The sequence below is a fragment of the Rhincodon typus genome, chromosome 17 (genome assembly GCF_021869965.1).
Source record: "Rhincodon typus isolate 14 chromosome 17, sRhiTyp1.1, whole genome shotgun sequence".
Classification (NCBI taxonomy): Eukaryota; Metazoa; Chordata; class Chondrichthyes; order Orectolobiformes; family Rhincodontidae; genus Rhincodon; species Rhincodon typus.
In genome coordinates this window covers 29,187,733-29,209,318 of record NC_063348.1, presented here as the reverse complement: position 1 = coordinate 29,209,318, position 21,586 = coordinate 29,187,733, and the positions used below count along the sequence as shown (strand labels likewise).

The window sequence follows — 21,586 nt, the reverse complement described above, 5'->3', positions numbered from 1 at the left end:
TTCCGGTTTTGTAAATCCTTATCTAATGTACGCATAAGAAATCTCTCAGGGATGTTTAAAATCCACATTAAATAATTCTTAAACCCATTCTGCATTATTTCAGAATTACTTCCCTCAAATATGAAAAAGTGTCAATCTTTGAAGCCCGTAGTTATTAAGCACCAATGAACAACAAACTAAAAGCCCACCTCATAGTTTGAAGGATGGTGGAGTCATTTTGTGGATTGAGACATTTTAATGCTATCAAGTAAAGTAATTTGCATGCTTTGGATTGACTAAATTAATAGTAGATTGACTGATTTCAAAATGATGTTTAATTGCCCTCTGAAGAATCTAGCTTTGATAAAGGTGTGGAACAAGCTGTCAAATATTCATTGTTAAGATCATGAGGGAATACTTTTAAATGGAGTATTATATAGGCAGCATAAAGGGATGGTGTGACACAGTGGCAGTGTCCCCATCTCTGAGCCAGGAGGCCTGCATTCAATTCCTACCTACTCCAAAGTTGTGAAGTATATGTACCTGTTGATTAGAAATTAGCTATTAGTCAGTCTGTTATGTTTATGGTGGGGCTGTAGTGGCCGTCTCTTGGTGGAATTTGTATTATTTACCCCTGGAACATTCAATTGCTGCTAATAACGGAAGTTGCCACTAAATCAGACCCAGCTGGAATAAATAAACATTATCGCTGATACTATAGCAGTATAATTTCCCATGTATGTAATCCAGTATAATACATCATCCCATCAAGTATGGAGTATAGGGATATCAGTTATATATTAATTTATCAATTTTTAAGAAGTTTAATGAAATAGAATTTCTAAGAAATATAGCAATAGTGATTAAATAATAAAGGAACAAACACAAAAGGAGGGTGGATTTCAGCACCCACTGATGGTTAGGAGTGATTGGAGTGTAGTGGAGGGCACTAGGATTGTTAAATCTGCCAATTCAGAAAACCTGACTCAGCTTGTTGTGGACATTAAATTATAACCTATGTTCCATTTTGAAGAGTAACATTGCTGCTTGTTTCTCTGATTGGTTCAGTAACTATAGTATTTAAATAGTTGATCCAGTTATGTCTTTGGTCAATATTATTTGTACAGATTGTGAACGTCCTCTCAGGATGTTAATAGATTCTTGATACCATGCTCAGTCAAGCCTTCCTTGGCATCAAAAACAGTCACTGTCATCTCACTTGTTCAGGTCTTGCATCCACATTTGGACCAAAGTGCCAGTGAGATCAGTTTAGCTTGTAGAACTCAAAACTGAACATTGACGTGCACATGATTGGAGAATAGTTGTTACATGATAATATTTCAGCAATGCCTCTAATTGAGAGCAGGCTGATGGGATGGTAATTGGATAGATTAGAGTCAACCTGTCTTTTCATGGATTGGGCATACCTAGACAATTTTCTACATTGTCAGGTAGATTCAATGCTACAGCTTTACTGGAAACAATTTGCTTGAGTGGTGGGTAGTTCTGAAATGTATGTCTTCAGCAATAAAACCAGAATGTTGTTGAGACTTATGGCCTTTGCAGTATGTAGTGAGCTCAGCCATTTCTTAATCTCATGTGGAATGAATCAAGTTGGCTAAAAACTGGCTTCAATGGAGGAGTGTGCAGCAGTCAGCATGGCTGTGATGCAGACTAGGAGGCACTGAGTATAAAGCAGTGCCTGAGAAGAGCAGTGAACTTGATATAAATAGTGCAAGACAAGAGTGGTGAACTCTGTATAAATAAGTGTGAGAGGACAGTGGTGAACTTGGTGAGATAATATTGGTTGGGGCAAGATATTACTGGTAGGATGCATATTTAAATAGTTGTAAATTAGAAAGCATCTGGATTAGAGTCAGGTGAGTACTTCTATGTTTTCTATTGATTAAATCCTGTAGTCTATTAGCTTAAAGTGAATGAGGGAGGGACTTTGGACTGCAGTCAGTGTGGAAAAGTTTGAATATTTTAACTAAGCAAGAAACAAACTGAAAGGGAATTCATGGCAACAGATCTCACACCTGTGATATGGTCCTTTTTTCTCAGTGTGGAGGGTCATGCACATTGTCCCTGGCAATTCCATGAGCAGGAAGTGTGTCCAGTTACAGCGATGGCTGAACAGTATTTCAGAGCCAGAGCTACAGGTGGACCCACTGTGGGGCATGTGTGATGCTAAGATTATCATGGACAGCATGTTCAGTGAGTTCAGGACTGAACAGGCAGAAAGGGAATGGGTGACTACCAAGCATAGTAGTGAAAGGCAGGTAATGCAGCAGAAACCTATGGCTATTCCACCCTCTACCCTTTTAGTTGCTGTTTGGGGGCAGGGGAAATAACTTCCCTGGGGATAGCAGAGAGAACCAAATTCATGGCACCATGGATGAGTCTGGTGCACAAGAGGGAAGAAAGAAGAGTAGCAGGTCTATAGTGATATAAAGGAAATGAATGAAATAGTGAGGAAGGATATTAGCTCAGAAAATCACATTGTGACATTTGCATGGGTGGAGATAAACACCAAAGAGTAGAAAACATTAGTGGGTGGCTATAGGCTCCCAAACAATAGCAGAGAAGTAAATAGAGGCATTAAACAGGAGATTGAGACAGATAGGGTTAAGGGTACAACTGTAAACGTGACTGACTCTTATCTACATATAGATTGGATAAACCAAACTAGCATAATACTGTTGAGGATGATTTCCTGGAGTGCATAAGTGTTTTTGTTTGGACGGATAAATTAATTTTTTCCTCTCTCATCTTAAACCTATGTCATCTAGTTTTGGACTCCTCCACAGCACATTAGCCCCAGTCCCAGTTCACTCTTGCATATTCCCTCCATGCCTGTATTGCAGATGGAAGGTTGCTGACTTTGACATGGGTGATTTCAGATGGCCAGGCAGGATGTTGTTGAGCAGCTATGAGTCTAAGGATCCAGCCTAGGTTTGATTGACAAAATCAAGGGAATGGCAGAATGGCAGTTTTGGGACTGCAGTCATCCAGACAGAATATAGCAGGTTTATGCATCATGGAGCCACTGCCAGTCCCCAGGACCAATGCTTTCATAATCTCACTGAAAATAGAGATATTACTAACGCTTTGTATTCACACTCATCAGGGCAAGTGTAAGAATGTCAAAGTTCAAATGATCACAACCATTTATATTATAGAAGAAAAGGGGTGCTGATTGTTTGGCAAGTTGACTTTGATTGACCAAGGCATGGCCATGGAAAAAGCAGTTGTGAACAATCAACTCCCCTGGCCTCCAGCAAGTACAAAATTAGGTGCAATGTTTGAACATATTCGTTTTGTTTGCTGAATAGATCCTTATGTGCAGATGCATGTTGCTTATAAAGCAAATGTGTCATGTTATGTGCTCAACTGATTCTCTTAAATTGGCTATTAGTGTAATTATTTACAAATTCAAGGTTGTTCAATAAATGTTGTCCAATTGTGAAATCACACCTAGCAATATATGATGTGGTTTGGATTTTTACAAGTATATCCTGGTTGAGTACAATCGGTACTTTGCCTGTTACAGTCAAAGCAACATGTTGTTTAGTTTGATCAGCTAATTGTTTGGATATCTGGACCTGACATTAACAATTCACGCATAAACAAACTCAATAATGTCATAGGTTGACACTCTTTTTAAACTGATGATGAAATGTGATTAGAGGAAAAACACCATGTGTCTCAGCACTGCATGTTAGAAACATGAAAGAGTGTTCTTAAACTGTTGTCCAAAATTTTAGGTACTTTGTCTATCCAGGGTGATTGAAGGTAGACCAGACAAGGAATGGAATTGGGCTGAGAAGCAAGAAGCTCATGGACATGCCATCTGCAACTTACATTTCGTGCAAGAGATCAGGAAGAGAATGCAGTGGGGCTTGAGAAGGTGTCTGGGTCTGAATACCCTGGATAATCTCACCAACATCAGAGGCAATGATCTCAGTCTCTACCAAAGCAGAGCGCCATTTCCTCCAGAGGGCTCATAAGATGCAGTTGTGTTTGTGCTTCTCTGATTGTCTTGTTCTCACTGCAGCCTTATCATGCAGGAGAAAGGGGGGATTATTGGTGAGGGTGCTGCAACATGTTTTAGGTGATGGATATTCCAAAAGCTGGAAGCATGTGAATACTGCAAGAATGTATACATGAGATTTGCCAGTGTTTGAGGGTGAGCTGAAACATCTGAAATTTAGGTATAATTTCTGATAACTGGTAGGGGTAATATATTGAGCAGCATAGGACAATGGTGATGTGGTAGATTGGCAATGTCACTTGACTCCATGTTATTGAACGTTTTCAGGACTCAGGGCCAGACTGCAGGAATTGACTTCACTGGTCACTTGCTACTGCTCCCTTTGGAGAGTATGACATGAGAACCTCCTGGCCCCTAGAGTATCGTCCCTCTTCTCCCTTCACTTTGTGCACTTAGGGTTTTAGCACAACACCTGAAATCTGGGAGCCTTCTTTTTGGGTTGTTGATCCATTTGAGTCATCTTCCTTGACTTAAAGATTGGTCCATCAGCTACTGCAGTCTGAGTGGAGCAAGACGTTTGATTACTTGTCCAGTAACATAAGAATTCTTCTACCATACCCTATACGTAACTGAGCCAAACCCAATTCTGAAACATATATTCTGTATTTTTATGATACAGTTATTTAAATAGTAAGTTCTACTGGAACAATGTTAGTAAATTCCAAGGCAATCTTAACTTGGCTAATATATTGACTTATCTCTATTCACTGCATAAACATGGCATCTGAGTAACAACATTGGAATGTCCCATCTTTAAACTTATTAGGGTTCCTTGGGATGTAAAGCTCTCCTTCAAGATTTTCAATTAAATTATGTAGCATTGCTAAGTGCATTTATTCATTTACTCTTAGTTTTAATTAAACCCTAATTTTGAAGAGGTCCCGATTAATGAATACAGAATAATTATAACATGCATAAGATAAAGTAACTAAAAAACTGCATTTTTCTTCTAAGATACAGTTTCAAGGTATAAATCTGATTTGGGTCAAAAACCAGGGTAGGTGATGGCCTAGTTGTACTACAGCTAGACTATCAATCCAGAGACCTAGGTAATGTTCTGGGAACCCAGGACTGAATCCCACCATGGCAGATTGTAGAATTTGAATTTACTCAAAATCTAAAATTGATAGTTGAATGATAACCATTGAGAGTCTTTTTTTAAAAATAGTAACTTAATAAAATAACTTTTAGAGTACACAGTTGTGAACGTTTAGCTGTGAATAACTTACAAAGACACAAAATTGTTCATTAAATAATATATGGGACCATTTGTTCTAGGAGCTAACTCTTCTGCAGATAGCAAGGGAATAATAAAATAATGCCCACAGTCAAACAGAGCTTTGTTTTATTGAATCTCTTTGCCTTAAAAGAAGCTACTAAATCACCAGGGATGAAGGAAGATGATTGAAATACACAAGTCAGACATGAAGCATATGCAAGGACAAATAGTAGCCTATAATGCAATCAGATCCAATGATATGTACATGCCTTCGTATTAACCATACATTACAATTAGATACGTGTATCCATGGGCTGATAGGTTAATCGTACTCCTATGCATGATGCAAGCCAAATCAATAGGAGTGACTTGATTTGATAACTGTACATCATTTAATTAGTATATGTTAATTTCTTGTGACCGAATCCAAGAGTATAATTGCCTCTTTAAGCCTTTGTTCTGGGTCTCCAGCATATCATTTCTAAATTCACTGGGGTCTATAGTTGTAGCTAAGGAATAAAGACCCTTTTAACACTCTACAGATCTTTGCCTGGTCACTTTCTGCAGATAAGAGTCAGAGGATACTGGAGCTACTATCAGACCCTAGAAATTCCTGCAACAATCATGAAACCACTATTGACTGCTGGGGGAATTCCCATCTGATTTACGAAAGTCCTTCAGGGAAGGAAACTGCCATATTTACCTGATCTGACCTACATGGACTTCAGATCCACAGAAATGTGTTTGACATTTAACTATCCTCTGGGCAATTGCAGTTGGGCAGTCAGTGCTGTCCTAACCAGTGACATCCACATTTCTGTGAATGAACTTCAAAAAAGTGCAATCCATTTTGGTATTGGATTGGAATCATGTATAGATCAGGTAAGAATGGCAGGTTTTCTTCCATAAAAGACATGAGATTTTTTTACAAAAATTGAATGGCTTCGTGGTCATTGTTGCGAAGTTGGATAGAGTGTGTGTGGATTGGGAGGCGGGAAGTTAGAAATTTGTGTTTGTAGGGGGAAAGCATCACATGGTCCCTTTAAAAGATGCTGTGCTTTTTCTATGGTTAGAGAATTAAAAAAATGTCTGTGAGCAGTAGCTTGAAAGTTTGCAAATAGACAGAAAGCACTCGAATTGAAACATTTGTATCAAAGGGCCATAGAGTTAGCAGGCCAAGCAGCAGTTTTTGCCAAAACAAGTTTTTGAATTGAGCCAATCAATTTGAACCAGGTAATTAGATACCAAAAACCTATCAAATTTAAGTCTAATGGTTTTGACAACACAGGACCAATCTTATTGTAAGAAATACTGATATGTCATCAAGGGTATAAAAGAAGAGGGCAGTTGGATAAAGAACCCAGAGCTAACTGCCATCCACCAGAGCTAAAAGCCCTCAGCTCTCGCGACAGAATAGCTGGCTCTCACAGTCTCCTCTATGTCTTAGAGAAAGCACCATCAAAATAATAATGGTACCAATGGTGCAATTAGTTGATATTCCTGATAGAAGAATTGAGGGAGAAGGCATGCCTGATGGAAGAATTGACGGAGAAGGCACAGAACATTCCGGAAGACCTGTAACCTGGCTGTAACTTCGACAGACCAAATTCTTTTTTTAATATAAGTGGGACTTGTATTTATTGGAACAGCACTCCATTAGAATCTTGCTTTATTCAGGAATAGTTAATAATTAGAAGGGATTTGTTCAGTTTGTTAATAGTTTAGTTAACTTGTTTACCACTAGCAGTAGATAAATACATTGTTACTTGTTGATTTTAAAGTGAGTGTCAGGAATTTATTTTGTTTAACCACTAGAAGTTGCTGAAAATCAGGTTACACCATTTTTCACACTCCTTTTACAGATTATAGGATGATGTGCTCCTCTTTGGGTATTTTGGTTTTAGTTCTCGGGCAGGGGGGTTGGGGGCGTCAATCTCTGCTTTATAACATCACTGTTACTGTTACCAGTTTTTATTTTCGGATCTGAAATTATCCATCTACCATACTGGAATTAATACTAGTTGACTGTGATTATTTATTGTATCATTAATCCATTTCTCTGGATTACTAGGCCAGTAAAATAAATATTTATAGGCACAACAAATAATGGGCAATCATAGTTTAGATCATTCTGACAGTCATTTTCTGATAAATATTTTGAGGTCCAATGCATTCTGATTTTTAATGTTGCTTTGGGATTAAATTCTATGACATTCTTATTCTGTAGCAACCAGAGTATTCTTGTGTCCTTTACTTTCCAGCATCAAGTAAAGCATAAATTTGTATGTTAAATCAACAACAACTTACACTTGTATAGTACCATTAATGGAAAAAAAATGCAGCAAACGGGGTAGTAAGCTCTTCAACCTACACCCTAGTACCCTACACTAGCATCATTACTTGGCTTTCAGTCTCTTTGTACCACGGACTCCTGCCCATGACCAATTCACTTGCCACCAGATAACATGCAGCAATGAGTTAAATGCTAAATAAAAACCAGAAGAACTGTGGGTGCTGGAAATCAGTGACTAGTAATTATTGCAAACAAAAACAGAAATTGCTGGAAAAGCTCAGCAAGGTCTGGCAGCATCTGTGGAGGAAATCACAGTTAATGTTCCTGATCCAGAGCTTCCAGTTGCCTGTCAGTTCAACACACTACCTTGTTCCCTGGACAACATCTCTGTCTCAGGCCTGCTGCAGTGCTCCAGTAAAGCACAGCACAAGCTGGAAGAACACCTATTTCCCACTTCGGAACTCTACAGCCTTCTGGACTCAATATTGAGTTCAACAATTTTAGGGCTTGAGGCACCTTCTCCCCTGTCCTTACCCCAACCCCCACATACCAGGCCCTGTTATCACATGGTCTGCTATTACGCACAACACTTTGTCAGCTTTTCATTCTCCTAGGATGATCGATATCCACTTTTTTGTCTGTCCAACTGTTCTGCTGTCTCTTTGGTCTCTGTCGCCAACTTTAAGGGCATTTAAATGGTCATTGGATAAACATATGGATGATAATGGAATAGTGTAGGTTAGATGGGCTTCAGATTGGTTTCACAGGTCGGTGCAACATCGAGGGCCGAAGGGCCTGTACTGTGCTGTAATGTTCTATGTTCTATGTTCTATCATTTACCCCTTAAAACCCTCACCCCACCCTATCTTCTAAATAAAGAACAACTTTTTCCTAGCTGCCTTCAGTACTGAAGAAGGGTCACTGGACCTGAAATGTTAACTCTGATTTCCTCCACAGATGCTGCTGGACCTGCTGAGCTTTTCCAGCAATTTCTGTTTTTGCTTCTGATTTCCAGCACTCGCAGTCCTTTCAGTTTTTATTTAGTAATTGTTGCATGCTATGTTCTATCCTTGTTCAGTAGCTTTCTAATTTCCACGCAGAGTCTGGTCCTGATCAGGAACCTGATGGCAATGCTAAACTACAATCTGTCTAAGACCAATTTTGTTACCCGCCATTACAGAATGTCTGGGCTCCTACATTTGTCTGGGCTCATGATCCTCAAGCTGCATTTCTGCTTCTTCTCCTTGAGTCTATGACCTGGAGTATCTCAAATGAAGTAATGAACTGGTGATAATATTTTACAACAAGCTTTAGAAACATATTTTCATATTCTCTGTTGTATATTAAATGTTACTGTTCAGCTTTTTTTTTGTTCATTAAAGGGTTGAGGGTATCACTGGTTAGGCCAGCATTTGTTGCCCATCCCTAATTGTCCAGAAGGCAGTTCAGACCACATTGCTGTGGATCTGGAGTCACATGTAGGCCAGACCAGGTAAGGATGGCAGTTTCCTTCCCTAAAGAACATTCGTGAACCAGATGGGTTTTTCCTGACAATCAATTTATGGTCATCATTAGACTCTTAATTCCAGATATTTTTATTTTTTATTTTTATTTTTACTGCCATGGCGGGATTTGAACCTGGATCCTGGGAATGTTATTTGGATATCTGGATTAACTGTCCAGCGATGATACCACTAAGCATCTTTGTTTGTGTTGGCATCTGAGGTTTGCAGTAATTTTCAAGTGTTAGAATGGAATCGTACTGGAAATAGTTTGGGTCTTGTTAGTTTAAAGCAATAGGGCTTCAGAGACTGAAGCCATGCTGGCAATGGTGAAATGCTTAAAGTCAAAGGCACACACAAGGCCAGAGTTAGAGGCCCACTGAAATCTCAAGGAGTTGTAGGGCTGGAAGAGGCTACTAAGATATTGAAGGACAAATCCATGGAGGAATATGAAAAGAAGAATGAGAATTTTAAATACAGGTGTTGCTGCATTATGAACCAGTGAAGACAGTGTGTGGTGGGTTAATGTAACTTGTTGTCAGATTATGGCCACAGAGCTTTGCATGAATTCAAGTTGCTATAATGTGGAAGATGAAAGACTGCTCAGGTGAACACTGATAATAGTCAAGTATCAAGGTAATAAAGACACGAACAAAGGGTCTGAGCAGGAGGCGATTTTACACTATGCCAGAGAAAAATAGCATTGCAGAGGTGGAAGAAATCAGTTTTAGTGATGGACCATACCTATGATTGGAAGCTCATCTCGGAGTTAAAAGTGTTCAAACAATCTGGTTCAGCCTCAGAGTGGTAGCATTTAGATGCAAAATATTATGAATTTCCTATATTTCTGCCTCAATCACATACATGCCTGCTTAATAAAATTATAATGAGTGTCACAGCTGTACGCAAAACTATCAAAACCAAATTCAAGCTTTTGGAAGGATTGAGGCCTTCAAGTGAAATAGAGTCACAGAATCATAGAGATTTGGTCCAACTTGTCCATGCTGACCAGATATCTTAAATAAATCTAGTCCCATTTGCCAGCATTTGGCCCATATCCCTCTCAAAGCTTTCCTATTCATATACCCATCCAGATTCCTCTTAAATGTTGTAACTGTACCAGTTTCCACCACTTTTTCTGGCAGCTCATTCAACATATGCACCACCCTCTGTGTGAAAAAGTTACTCCTTAGGTCCCTTTTATATTTTTCCCCCTCACCTTAAACCTAGGCCCTCTAGTTCTGAACTCCGCACCCTGGGGAAAAGACCTTGAATATTTACCCTATCCATGCCCCCCATGATTTTATAAACATCTATAAGGTCACCCCTCATTCTCTGATGCTCCAGGGAAAATAACCCCAGTCGATTCAGTCTCTCCCTGTAGCTCAAACCCTCCAACCCTGGCAACATCCTTGTATATCATTTCTGAACCCTTTCAATTTTCAAAACATCCTTCCTGTAGCAGGGAGACCAGAACTGAATGCAGTATTCCAATAGTAGCCTAACCAATGTCCTGTACAGCTGCAACATGACCTGCCAACTCCAATACTCAATGCACTGTCCAATAAAGGCAAGCATACCAAATGCCTTCTTCACTATCCTATCTACCTGCAATTCCATTTTCAAGGAATTATGAACCTTCACTCAAGGTCTCTTCGTTCAGCAACACTACCCAGGACCTTACCATTAAGTGTCTAAGTCCTGCCCTGATTTGCCTTTCCAAAATGCAGCACCTTACATTTATCTGAATTAAACTCCATCCACCACTCCTTGGCCCATTGGCACATCTGATCAAGATCCCGTTGTACTCAGGGGTAACCTTCTTCGCTGTCCAGTACATAGGCACTGATTAAACTATCAAGCATTACTTGATAGGTAATTAATTTAAATTAAATTAAAATCTTACCAAATACTCTCACACCATGATATTTATTCCTGTAATGTAATGGCGGCCGAGACTCATTCCATTCCATCTCTGTGCTCACATTTTTCTTCAGTCTCCGCCCTTGCTTTTAGCTTGCACTTTTAAAAAATCTCCAATCTGACTCACAGCTTCTGCTCGTTCCTTTTTACATTCAAAATGAATGGCCTCACATCTACTGGTAAAGAAATCTAACTGCTACAATTTTGTCCACTCACTTTATCTATCTGTGGCTCTTGGTAATTTAACAGTGCTATCTACCTACTTACTACATCATTATAATTGTGTCCAGCAAACTTGGATTTACGGCTCTCTGTTATGTTAGCCAAGATCGCCACCTGTCACTTTCTTCCGTTTCAGGCATATACTATTTATCCTATCTTTTACTATCTAACTAAACAGGTTAACAATTTGCTTTTGGTTCCACAAGATTTGATTTGTAGCTAACATTCTCTTACATGGAACTTTGTTGAGTGCCTTCTGGAAGTTCATATAAACTCCTCTTTATCAAAGCCTTGCAGTCATCAGGAAAATTTGCATCTGCAAAAAAGATGCAATGAAAAACTTTGACAAATTGTGACTGTTTTTCAGTAATATTACTTTATCCACTTCAATAGTAAGAGCAGGTCAGGTTTTAGGGCCATGCTATCAGTTTCACATGAGTTGTTGCATTCTTTTCATTTATCTTTATGAGCGGGACTTGTGAAGTATCTCCAATATAAATGGTGTTTCAAAAAACAGTTTGGGTTCTATAACATCAATCTGATTGCGTAGATCGGGAACAATGAATTCCGATGTCTTTCCAGAGGTCCTCAATCATTATTTGGGAGAAGCTACATAATGTGAGGCTATTCCTGGATTATTGAGTGGATGCCAACAGGGTGGCTTTATGAATTTTTGTTGGGTTGTGTGAAATTGTTGCTTAACATTTTTCTTCAGCTTCCTAATAGCCTCCTATATATTTTATCCACAGAATCATGCATGAATTGAAATTTAATGTCAAGACTATGACTGGAATTAATATGTATACTTTTTTTGCTGGTGTGAGAACAACATTTCAAGTAACTGCTTATGTATTCCTTGGTTTTGGTTTTAAAAATGAAATAAACCCTTCACTGCTTTGGACATTAATATGTAAAAGAAAGCAAACTAGTCAGTCTTGTTACAAAAGGCTGTTAACTTACTTTCCTCATTAAGTTAGAGATGTCAGAATTGTGTCCAATATTCTGCTGTGTCCAATTTTACTTGAAAAAGCTGTTCTACAGCCCTCTGGCAATCTTGTCTGGTGTTGCATTCCATTTACCTTGCTTCATTCCAGGTTCAAAAATATACGTGAGAATCGGAGCATGGCAATGGTTTTATTGTCTCCGTCCCCAGAGATCAAATTTACATCCTAATGGAAACTGATTTGGTTCCTCTTGGAAAACAGATGGGAAACAAATTGGCCACCAATGTTGAAAGGATGGATCTAGACTGTGCTGTTCTAATTGTGTGGCACACTGCTGGTCTGGTGCATTGCTGAATTATGACTGACAGAAAGATGGTGATGGATCCAGAATGATGGATCCAAAATGCTGAAGAAACCACATAACATAAGGTATTGACAGAGTGTGAGCTGTTTTATTCTTGGACAATGGTGTTGATGGTCTGATTAAAAATAAGAGACCCTGAACAATAGATAAATTTTAAAGAGTCTGTAAATGAAGAACTGCCTAATTTTGCTAAATATCAATTTTTTTTCATTTATTTCTAAGAAGCCTAGTTGTGAAAAAGTAGAACAAGGGAAGCTGGAATTTACTTGGAGTGAATGTCATGCTAACACAATTTAGGAAATCCTGAAGGGCTTTAAATAGTTAAGAGTTCTGAAGTTTACAGGGGGCACATGTTGGTTCCTCAAAGTCTAACCACCATTTATAAGGCTGAAGCCAGGAGTGTGGTAGAACAATTAGTTTTCTACCTTGATAGAGTTGTACGTTCAGCCTCTGCCTCTTTACTGCAGTCCAACACTCAACAGTTATTCTTTGTGTCATATGACATAGATGAAAGCACTGTACATTTTCTCTTTCATTAACAATTAAGAATTATTGTCACAAAGGAAAGAAAAACAATGGATAGAGGAAAATAGGAGTGTTTAAATACTGAGGATAGGGTTCCTAAGTAAAGGGGTTATAACGAGGAAGGCGTATGGTGTGTTGGCTTTCATTGGCAGGGGGATTAAGTTTAAGAGCCGCAAGGTTATGCTGCAGTTCTAAAACCCTAGTTAGACCACACTTGGAATACTGTATTCAGTTTTGCTCGGGAAGGATGGATTATAGGAAGGATGTGGAAGCTTTAGAGAGGGTGCAGAAGAGATTTACCAGGATGCTGCCTGGACTGGAGGGCAGGTCTTATGAGGAAAGATTGAGGGTGCTAGGTCTTTTTTCATTGGAGTGAAGAAGGATGAGAGGTGACTTGATAGAGGTGTTCAAGATGGTGAGAGGTATAGATAGAGTGGATAGCCAGAAACTTTTTCCCAGGGCGGAAATAGCTATCATGAAAGCACATAATTTAATGTGATTGGTGGAAGGTATAGGGGAGATGTCAGAGGTAGATTCTTTGCACAGAGAGTGGTGGGTGTGTGGAATGCACTGCCAACAGTGGTAGTACAGTCAGATACATTAGGGACAATTAAGTGCCCTCGGAAAGGCACATGGATGATAGTAAACTATAGGGTATGCAGGGTAGTTTGATCTTAGAGTAGGATAATAGGTCGGCACAACATCATGGGCCGAAGGGCCTATACTGTGCTGTACTGTTCTATGTTGTATGTTCTAGATGAGTAACTACATGGTAAAACAGATTTTTCTGACAATAATGGAAAACATTGAAGAAGTGCAGTGTCTATATTAGAAAATACCTATGTGCTGTATAATTTAACTCTGTTTGGAAGACCTGATACAGCCTGGTTACATATACCAAAGGGATACTATCTGAATTATTATTCTTTTTGCCAGTTACTTTTTCATCACCTTGCTGCGTTTTCGCAGTACGCCTTTATTTTTGCAAGTGATTTCTTGCTGCTTTTCACTGATAGAAATGTTCTTAATAGATTCATCCCTGATTTGATCATCAGCATCACTGGCTTCCTCAGAGCTGGTGACAAAATTCTCTGCTATAATAGCTGGGTCATCACTTTCATGGTTAAAATACTCGCAGTCTTCACACTGGAGTTCTTCCACTTGAACACCGCCATTCTGGCTACACACACCAATCCGCGTGCTTGGCTGATGATCCAATGCTTGATATATTTTGTTTTGTCTTATTTGATCTTCCATTGTTTCACTTGAGGAACATTCATCTTCTCTTGTGCCTATTCCTTCTGCTATTTCCTCTGCAGAAAGCTCATTTGACTCAGAAATATTTGCGTTGGTATCACACGGGCAACTGCATTCGGATTCACTGCTATTCTGGTATGTTTCCTCAGGACCACCTTAGTAAACAAAATCCACAGTTATTGGCATTAAAACTGTATCAAAGTCAAATGATATTCTGTTTCAGATAACAAAAGAAAGCAGTTAAAGTGCAATTGGGTTTCTCTAAATTAGAGACATACAGTCTTAGAGATATACAGCACGGGAACAGACTCTTTGATCCAACTCAACCAGATATCCAATATAAATCTAGTCCCATTTGCCAGCATTTGGCCCATATCCCTCTAAACCCTTCCTTTTAAAAAACCCATCCAGATGTCTTTTAAATGCTGTAATTGTACCAGCCTCCACCACTTCCACTGGCAGCTCATTCTATACACTCACTACCCTCTGCATGAAAAGTTGTCCTTTAGGTCCTTTTTCTATCTTTTACCACCTCCCCCCACCTTAAACCTATGTCCTCTAGTTTTGCACTACCCCACCCTGGGAAAAAGACCTTGCCTATTTACCCAATCCATGCCCCTCATGATTTTATAAATGTCTATAAGGTCACCCCTCAGCCTCTGACGCTCCAGGGAAAATAACCCCAATCTATTCAGCCTGTCCATATAGCTCAAACCCTCCAGCCTTGTCAACATCCTCGTAAATCTTTTCTGAACCCTTTCTAGCTTTATAACATCCTTCCTGTAGGAGGGAGATCAGAATTGCATGCAATACTCCAAAAGTGGCCAAACCAATGCCCTGTACAGTCATAACATGACCTCCCAACTCCCATACTCAATGCACTGTCCAATAAAGGCAAGCATACCAAATGCTTTCTTCACTATCCCATCTGCCTGCAGCTCCACTTTCAAGGAACTATGAACCTGCATTCCAAGGTCTCTTTGTTCAGCAACACTCACCAGGACCATAGCGTTAAGTGTATAAGTCCTGCCCTGATTTGCCTTCCCAAAATGCAGCACCTCACATTTATCTAAATTAAACTTTATCTGCCAGTCCTTGGCCCATTGGCCCATCTGATCAAGATCCCGTTGTACTCTGAAGTGACTTTCTTTGCTGTCCACTACAGCTCCAATTTTAGTGTCATCTGCAAACCTACTAAGCATACCTCTTATATTCACATCCAAATCATTTATATAAATGACAAAAAGCAGTGGACCCAGCCCCAATCCCTTCTGGCACATCGCTAGTCACAGGCCTCCAGTCTGAAAAACAACCCTCCACCACCACCCTCTGTCTTCTACCTTTGAGCCAGTTCTGTACCCAATTAAATAGTTCTCCCTGTGTTCTGTGTGATCTAACCTTGCTAACCAGTATGCCATGAGGAAACTTGTCAAATGCCTTACTGAAGCGTACATAGATCACATCCACCACTCTGCCCTCATCAACCCTCTTCATTACTTCTTCAAAAAACTCGATCAAGTTAGTGAAACACAGTTTCCCACATACCAAGCCATGTTGACTATCCCTAATCAGTCCTTGCCTTTCCAAGTACATGTAAATCCAGTCCCTCAGTATTCCCTCCAACAACTTGCCCTCCACCGATGTCAGGCTCACTGGTCTATAGTTCCCTGGCTTTTCCTTACCATCTTTCTTAAATAGTGGTACAACGTTAGCCAACCTCCTGTCTTCCGGCACCTCACCTGTGGCTATCGCTGATACAATCACTTCCCTAGCTTCCCACAGAGTTCTAGGGTACACCTGATCAGGTACAGGGCATTTATCTACCTTTACGCAATTTAAGATGTCTGGCACCTACTCCTTGGAATATAGACATTTTTCAAGATGTCACTATTTATTTCCCCACGTTCTCTATCTTTTATATCCTTGTCCACAGTAAACACTGATGCAAAATACTTGTTTAGTATCTCCCCAACTCTTGCAGTTCCACACATAGGCAGCCATGCTGATCTCTAAGGGGCCCTATACTCTCGCTAGCTACCCTTTTGTCTTTAATGTATATGTAGAATCCCTTTAGATTCTCCCTAACCCTATTTGCCAAAGCCATTTCATGTCCCATTTTTGCCCTCCTGATTTCCATTTTAAGTACACTCCTACTGCCTTTATACTCTTCCAGGGATTCACTCGATCCCTGCTGTCTCTACCTGACATTTGCTTCCTTCTTTTTCTTGACCAAAACCTCAATTTCTCTAGTCATCCAGCACTCCCTACACCTACCAGCCTTGTCCTTCAACCTAACAGGAACATAATGTCTCTGGACTGTTATTGTCTCATTTTTGAAGGCTTCCCATTTTCTAGCTGTCCCTTTACCTGCAAACATCCGCTCCCAATTAACTTTTGAAAGCTCTTGCCTAATACCATCAAAATTGGCCTGCCTCCAATCTAGAACTTTAACTCTTAGATCCAGTCTATCCTTTTCCATCACTATTTTAAAACTAATAGAATTATGGTCACTGACACCTCAGTGACTCTGATACCCCTTCCTTATTTCCCAAGAGCAGGTCAAGTTTTGTACTTTTTCGAGTAAGTACATGCACAGACTAAATAAGAAAATTTTCTTGCACACACTTAACAAATTTCTCTCCATCCAAGCCCTTAACACTATTGTAGTCCCAGTCTATGTTTTGAAAATTAAAATCCCCTACCATTACCAATCTATTATTCACACAGATAACTGAGACCTCCTTACAAATTTGTTTCTCAATTTCCTGCTGACTATTGGGGGATCTATAGTATAATCCCAATAAGTTGATCATCCCTTTCTTATTTCTCAGTTCCACCCAAACAGCCTAACCTCCTATATTTTCTCCTCAGAATCTCGTCCTTGTCTCTTCCTATGTCGTTAGTTCCAATATGTACAATGGCCTCCTGCTAGTTCTTCACCCCTTTGAGAATATTCTGCACCCTTGATCCTGGCACCAAGGAGACAACACTCATTCTGATGTCTCACTGTCGGCCGCAGAAATATCTGTCTGTGCCTCTAACTAGAGAGTTCCCTATCACAGTCGATTGCTTGGAACCTGGTGTACTCCTCATTACATTAGAGCCAGCCTAGGTACCAGAAACCTGGCTGTCAGTGCTACATTTCCCTGAGAGTCCATCACCCCCTCCATTTTCCAAAACAGCATACTTGTTTGAGATGGGGAGAGCCACAGGAGACTCCTGCAGAACCTACCTCCCTCTCCTACCTTTCCTGGAGGTAACCCATCTACCTGACTTTATCTTCGGTTTATCTCCCTTCCTGCAATTGCCATCCATCACACCCCACAGCCCTTGTAAATTCCTCATTGCGTCTAACTTCACTTGAACCGATCCAGGTGATCCCTTGGGATTCGCACCCAAACACACTTCCTGCACAAATAATCATCAATAACTTGGAATTCTTGTCTGAAATAGAACTTTAATAAGGTCAGTAAAGTTTAAACTGAAGTGGTTCACTAAAATAAATTCTAACTCTATGGAATTTTAATTGGGCTTTGTAGTTTTGGTGCTACATTTCTAATTAAGGCCTCAAATGTTGGTTAAGGAAGAAGCTGTCTTTTACCCATGTCCGAAGCAGGCATTAGAGAAGTTGCATATGCGTATGGATCTACTGCCTGTTTCTGGCCAATGTTTCAATGTTGACTTGTCTCCAAGCACTGGATGAATAGTGTCGCAAGTCCTCACCACAGTTACTGCTTTTTGGAATCCCATGATCCCCCATATCCATAATCAAAACTGCATCCTTGCGCCAATCACAATTACCAGGTCCTGCAATCTCACTCCCTCATCTTCCCTACAGCAAACTCTAGTCTTCCTTGCTCCTATTCCAACAGCAAAGGCAGGGAACTTCTGATCTCCCTGTCATGTTCCCCCAACAGCAAACCTGAGATCTGCAATCCTTTATCCACGGGTTGCTATTTGAATGTGTCCCCACACATGATTATTTACTATATTAAATTTTAATATCACATTTTAATTGTAATAGGTAGCTGTTTGAGGGTCATCAATGTGCCTTATGCATGGTATTCTCACAGTTTCAAATCAAAATAAAGACATTGGGTTCTAATAGTATTCCTCTACACTGCTTCTGTTGACTACTCTGAATTCGTTATTGAAATGCATTATTTGCTGTACCTACTGTTAGTGTTAAAAGATTTTTCTCCACTTTCCCAGTCCTCCATGTATGGAGATTCCTCTGCTTCTTTCTCAGGGCTGATGCCTTCAAAGAGTTGCCCCTTCTTAATTACTCGGGTGATTTCCTTCAGATGTCTCAGTAAGTTCTCTTCCTGTTCAGTGGTAACACGGGTAATCCTTCACATAAAAATTGGCATCCTGTCAAACACTGACTCAAGATGTGACTCAGTAACATAGAGTTAGAACATTTTGTTTCACCAACCATAAATATTTTTAGTCAGACACAGAGGTACAACATTGAAGGAAAACCGCTTAGTTGGAGAGATAGAGTCAGAAGTCACACAACACCAGGCTATAGTCTAACAGGTTTATTTGAAGTGAACAGATGATGGACCGGTGCTCCGACAGCTTGTGATTTCAAGTAAACCTGTTGGACTATAACCTGGCATCATGTAACTTCTGACTCTGTCCACCCTAGTCTAACATCAGCACCTCCACATCATGATAAGAAATGGAAGAGAAGTTGCAAAATGGCGATAGCTCACAGTCACAATGAGAGTGAGCGGAGAGATCGTTGTGGCAGAAATAAAAGAGAAATGACAACAGCTTGGATAATCTCAGTCTTTGGAATCTACGAACTCCTCGTGTTTAGTGACAAAGGGCACAATGCAGATGACTTTCTTTCAATCACATAGGAGTTGTAGATTGTCATTGCCCTTTGAGTTAATCTTGGAAACAAAGAAGGTTTGACTGAGAGGAACAAAACTTGATAACCTCTGAAAATGTCCAGTCGCACTATGGGAATTTACTAAACAGAAGCAATAAATTCAGGCCAGAGCGCTTGCTTTAGATTCCAGAAAGTGTTCCAAGTAGTCATGTATGCCTCTGAACTTTTCTATATTTAAAATCATCATTTCCAGCTCTTTGATAACATACTTTTTCAAAGTCATAGACTTACTTTTATTGTTGTCTCTGGTAGGGAATTTGAAGTTCCAACAAGGAAAAAAAATTGCATATATAAGGTGTCTTTCATAAGCAGAGCACATGATCCAATGGAGCCAGTAAAATAGTTCTGAGGTATAGTGACTATTACTATGATAGAAACGAGCCAACCAATTTACACATCAATCTTCCATAAACAGCAATGTGATAATGAGTAGACAATCTGTTTTTATGTGGCAGTGAGAAACTGCTTGCATTTGGGAATCAGTTTAAATTTACATCTTCAGATTACTAACTCATTGACCAGTTGAGATGGCCTTCTCCTCTTCACATGATCGAAACCCTTGATAGCTTTGCATTCCTATTTCTTATGTATTAAATCTCCTCAACATTCTCTGGCCTAATGAAATGGGGCAATGGAATAGATTTTCATCCTAATTGCCTAGACAACCAGCATCTACTGGGTGAAACACAAAGAAGAAAATCTGGCGAGGAGGGTTGCAGGCTGGTTACGGAACCCAGCTGTCTTTTTTCCTTCCATAAATCCATTAATTTGGGGTGGATTGTGTCACTGGCATGTAGTCACCTTCACCAGATTTTCCTGTCTGCACTCCAGCTGGGTGACGTCGAAAGCCAAAAAGCAAACGAGAGAATCTGTCACAGCATTTCATCAATATTTCCTCATAACTGAAGCTACTCTACCTTTACAAAAAATGTTTCTTGAAAGGGAAGTGCTTCTTCAACGGAAGTCTCTTTCATGCTCAAAAAAAACTTATCCCCCACTGTAAATAAAAAGTGCCCAGCCACTATCTACTGTGAATGCCTTAGGCTGTTTGTGGGATCAGTGCTCAACTTGTTAAAACAGCTTTCAGCTTTGTTGAATACAGCTGCTTTGTGAAGCAAGCTAAGACAGGCATGAGGACTGACACAAAAAAGGCGGCCATTCATGCATGCCTTGAGGTTCTGAGGATAAAGCTCTGATGACTGTGTCTGTAATAATAAAATAATTGAAGAGCTTAAGTGGACCATGTAACAAGGATGTCAAAATCTCCATGAGGAAACCTTAAACCAAAATAATCAAGATTGAATGGCTCACGAGTGAAGAATTTACCAACATTTTCACTTTTTCTGAGTTTTACTTTAAAACAAATCAAAACCAATACATGAATTAACAGGTAAATGATACTTCAGATAAAAAGTATAAATTTTACTTAAATAGTTGATTCAAAAAAGATGTCTTAACCATAAACATTTGAATCACTCCCTTCACAAATGTAGAATGCAGAGTCACAGGATTCTACATTCTACATTCTTTCTTCATCTAAGTTTGGTGGGCTTACCTAGAGCACATGGACTGTACCAGTTCAAGAAGGCAGTTAACCACCACATGCAGCTAAAGATGGGCCACAAGTGCTGGCCCAGCCAACAATACCCATGTCCCATGAGTGAATAAAAGGTCTGGGAGCCTCTGTGATTACAGCTTTTCACCTTTAGTTTCAGAGATATGACATACATCAGCAAGGTACACTGCTGTGAACCCTCTCTCCCTTCGCCAGGGCGGTTTTGATAATGTAGCTTTCCAGTGTTCATTTTCAATCAATTAACCAATAATGTGCTAGACCACAACTTGGCCACTTTTGAGAAAAAAAACTCTTTACGTTACTGAGTCATTCACAGTTTTCCAGATTTTGGCTGTTTTTAGCCAATTTTCACATTGCCTTCAAGAGTTTCTGTCTCCTTTGCTGCCACACAGAAATACTGAGCTCATTCTGAGAGTGATTTTCCACTTCTCCTCGCAAGAATTGTGTTCCTCTTTCTGTCTTTGCGACTGTATCTGTGCACAGAGCATTTTTACCCTCCAGTTCCTCTGCTTGTATCCCTCCTTTATATCTGCGCCTTCCTTTGTCCAGTTTCTTTCTTAACTTCTTCCTTTGGTCCCATTTCCAGGTCGAGGACAAGTCACCAGGTCACTAAAGTAATATTACTTATTATCCAAGAAAATTACAATTGATCCCTCTTCAATTGATGTAAGCTCTTGAAAGTGTTTGGAACTATATATTTCATCAACGTTTTAAAGAAATTAAATTATTTTTCTTACTATACTATTTCCAAGTCAAAGGTCATCACGATGATAACAAATGATTAGAAGATTTTGAGATGGGCTGGGTTTATCCTCCTGACTTCATGAA

The 21,586-nt window shown here is 39.7% G+C and overlaps 1 protein-coding gene across 1 annotated transcript in view; it reads right to left on the bottom strand.

Annotated features, from left to right (window-relative positions):
- Positions 1 to 13,737: 13,737 nt before the first annotated feature.
- Positions 13,738 to 21,586, bottom strand: part of LOC109913484 (protein RIC-3) — a 75,465-nt gene continuing 67,616 nt past the window's right edge. The window contains exons 5-6 of the mRNA XM_020513003.2: positions 18,460 to 18,632; positions 13,738 to 14,437 (exon numbers count right to left, since the gene is read on the bottom strand). Of these exons, the coding sequence (XP_020368592.2) occupies positions 13,962 to 14,437; positions 18,460 to 18,632 (649 nt within the window). The 3' untranslated portion in view covers positions 13,738 to 13,961. The remainder of the gene's footprint in view (positions 14,438 to 18,459; positions 18,633 to 21,586) is intronic.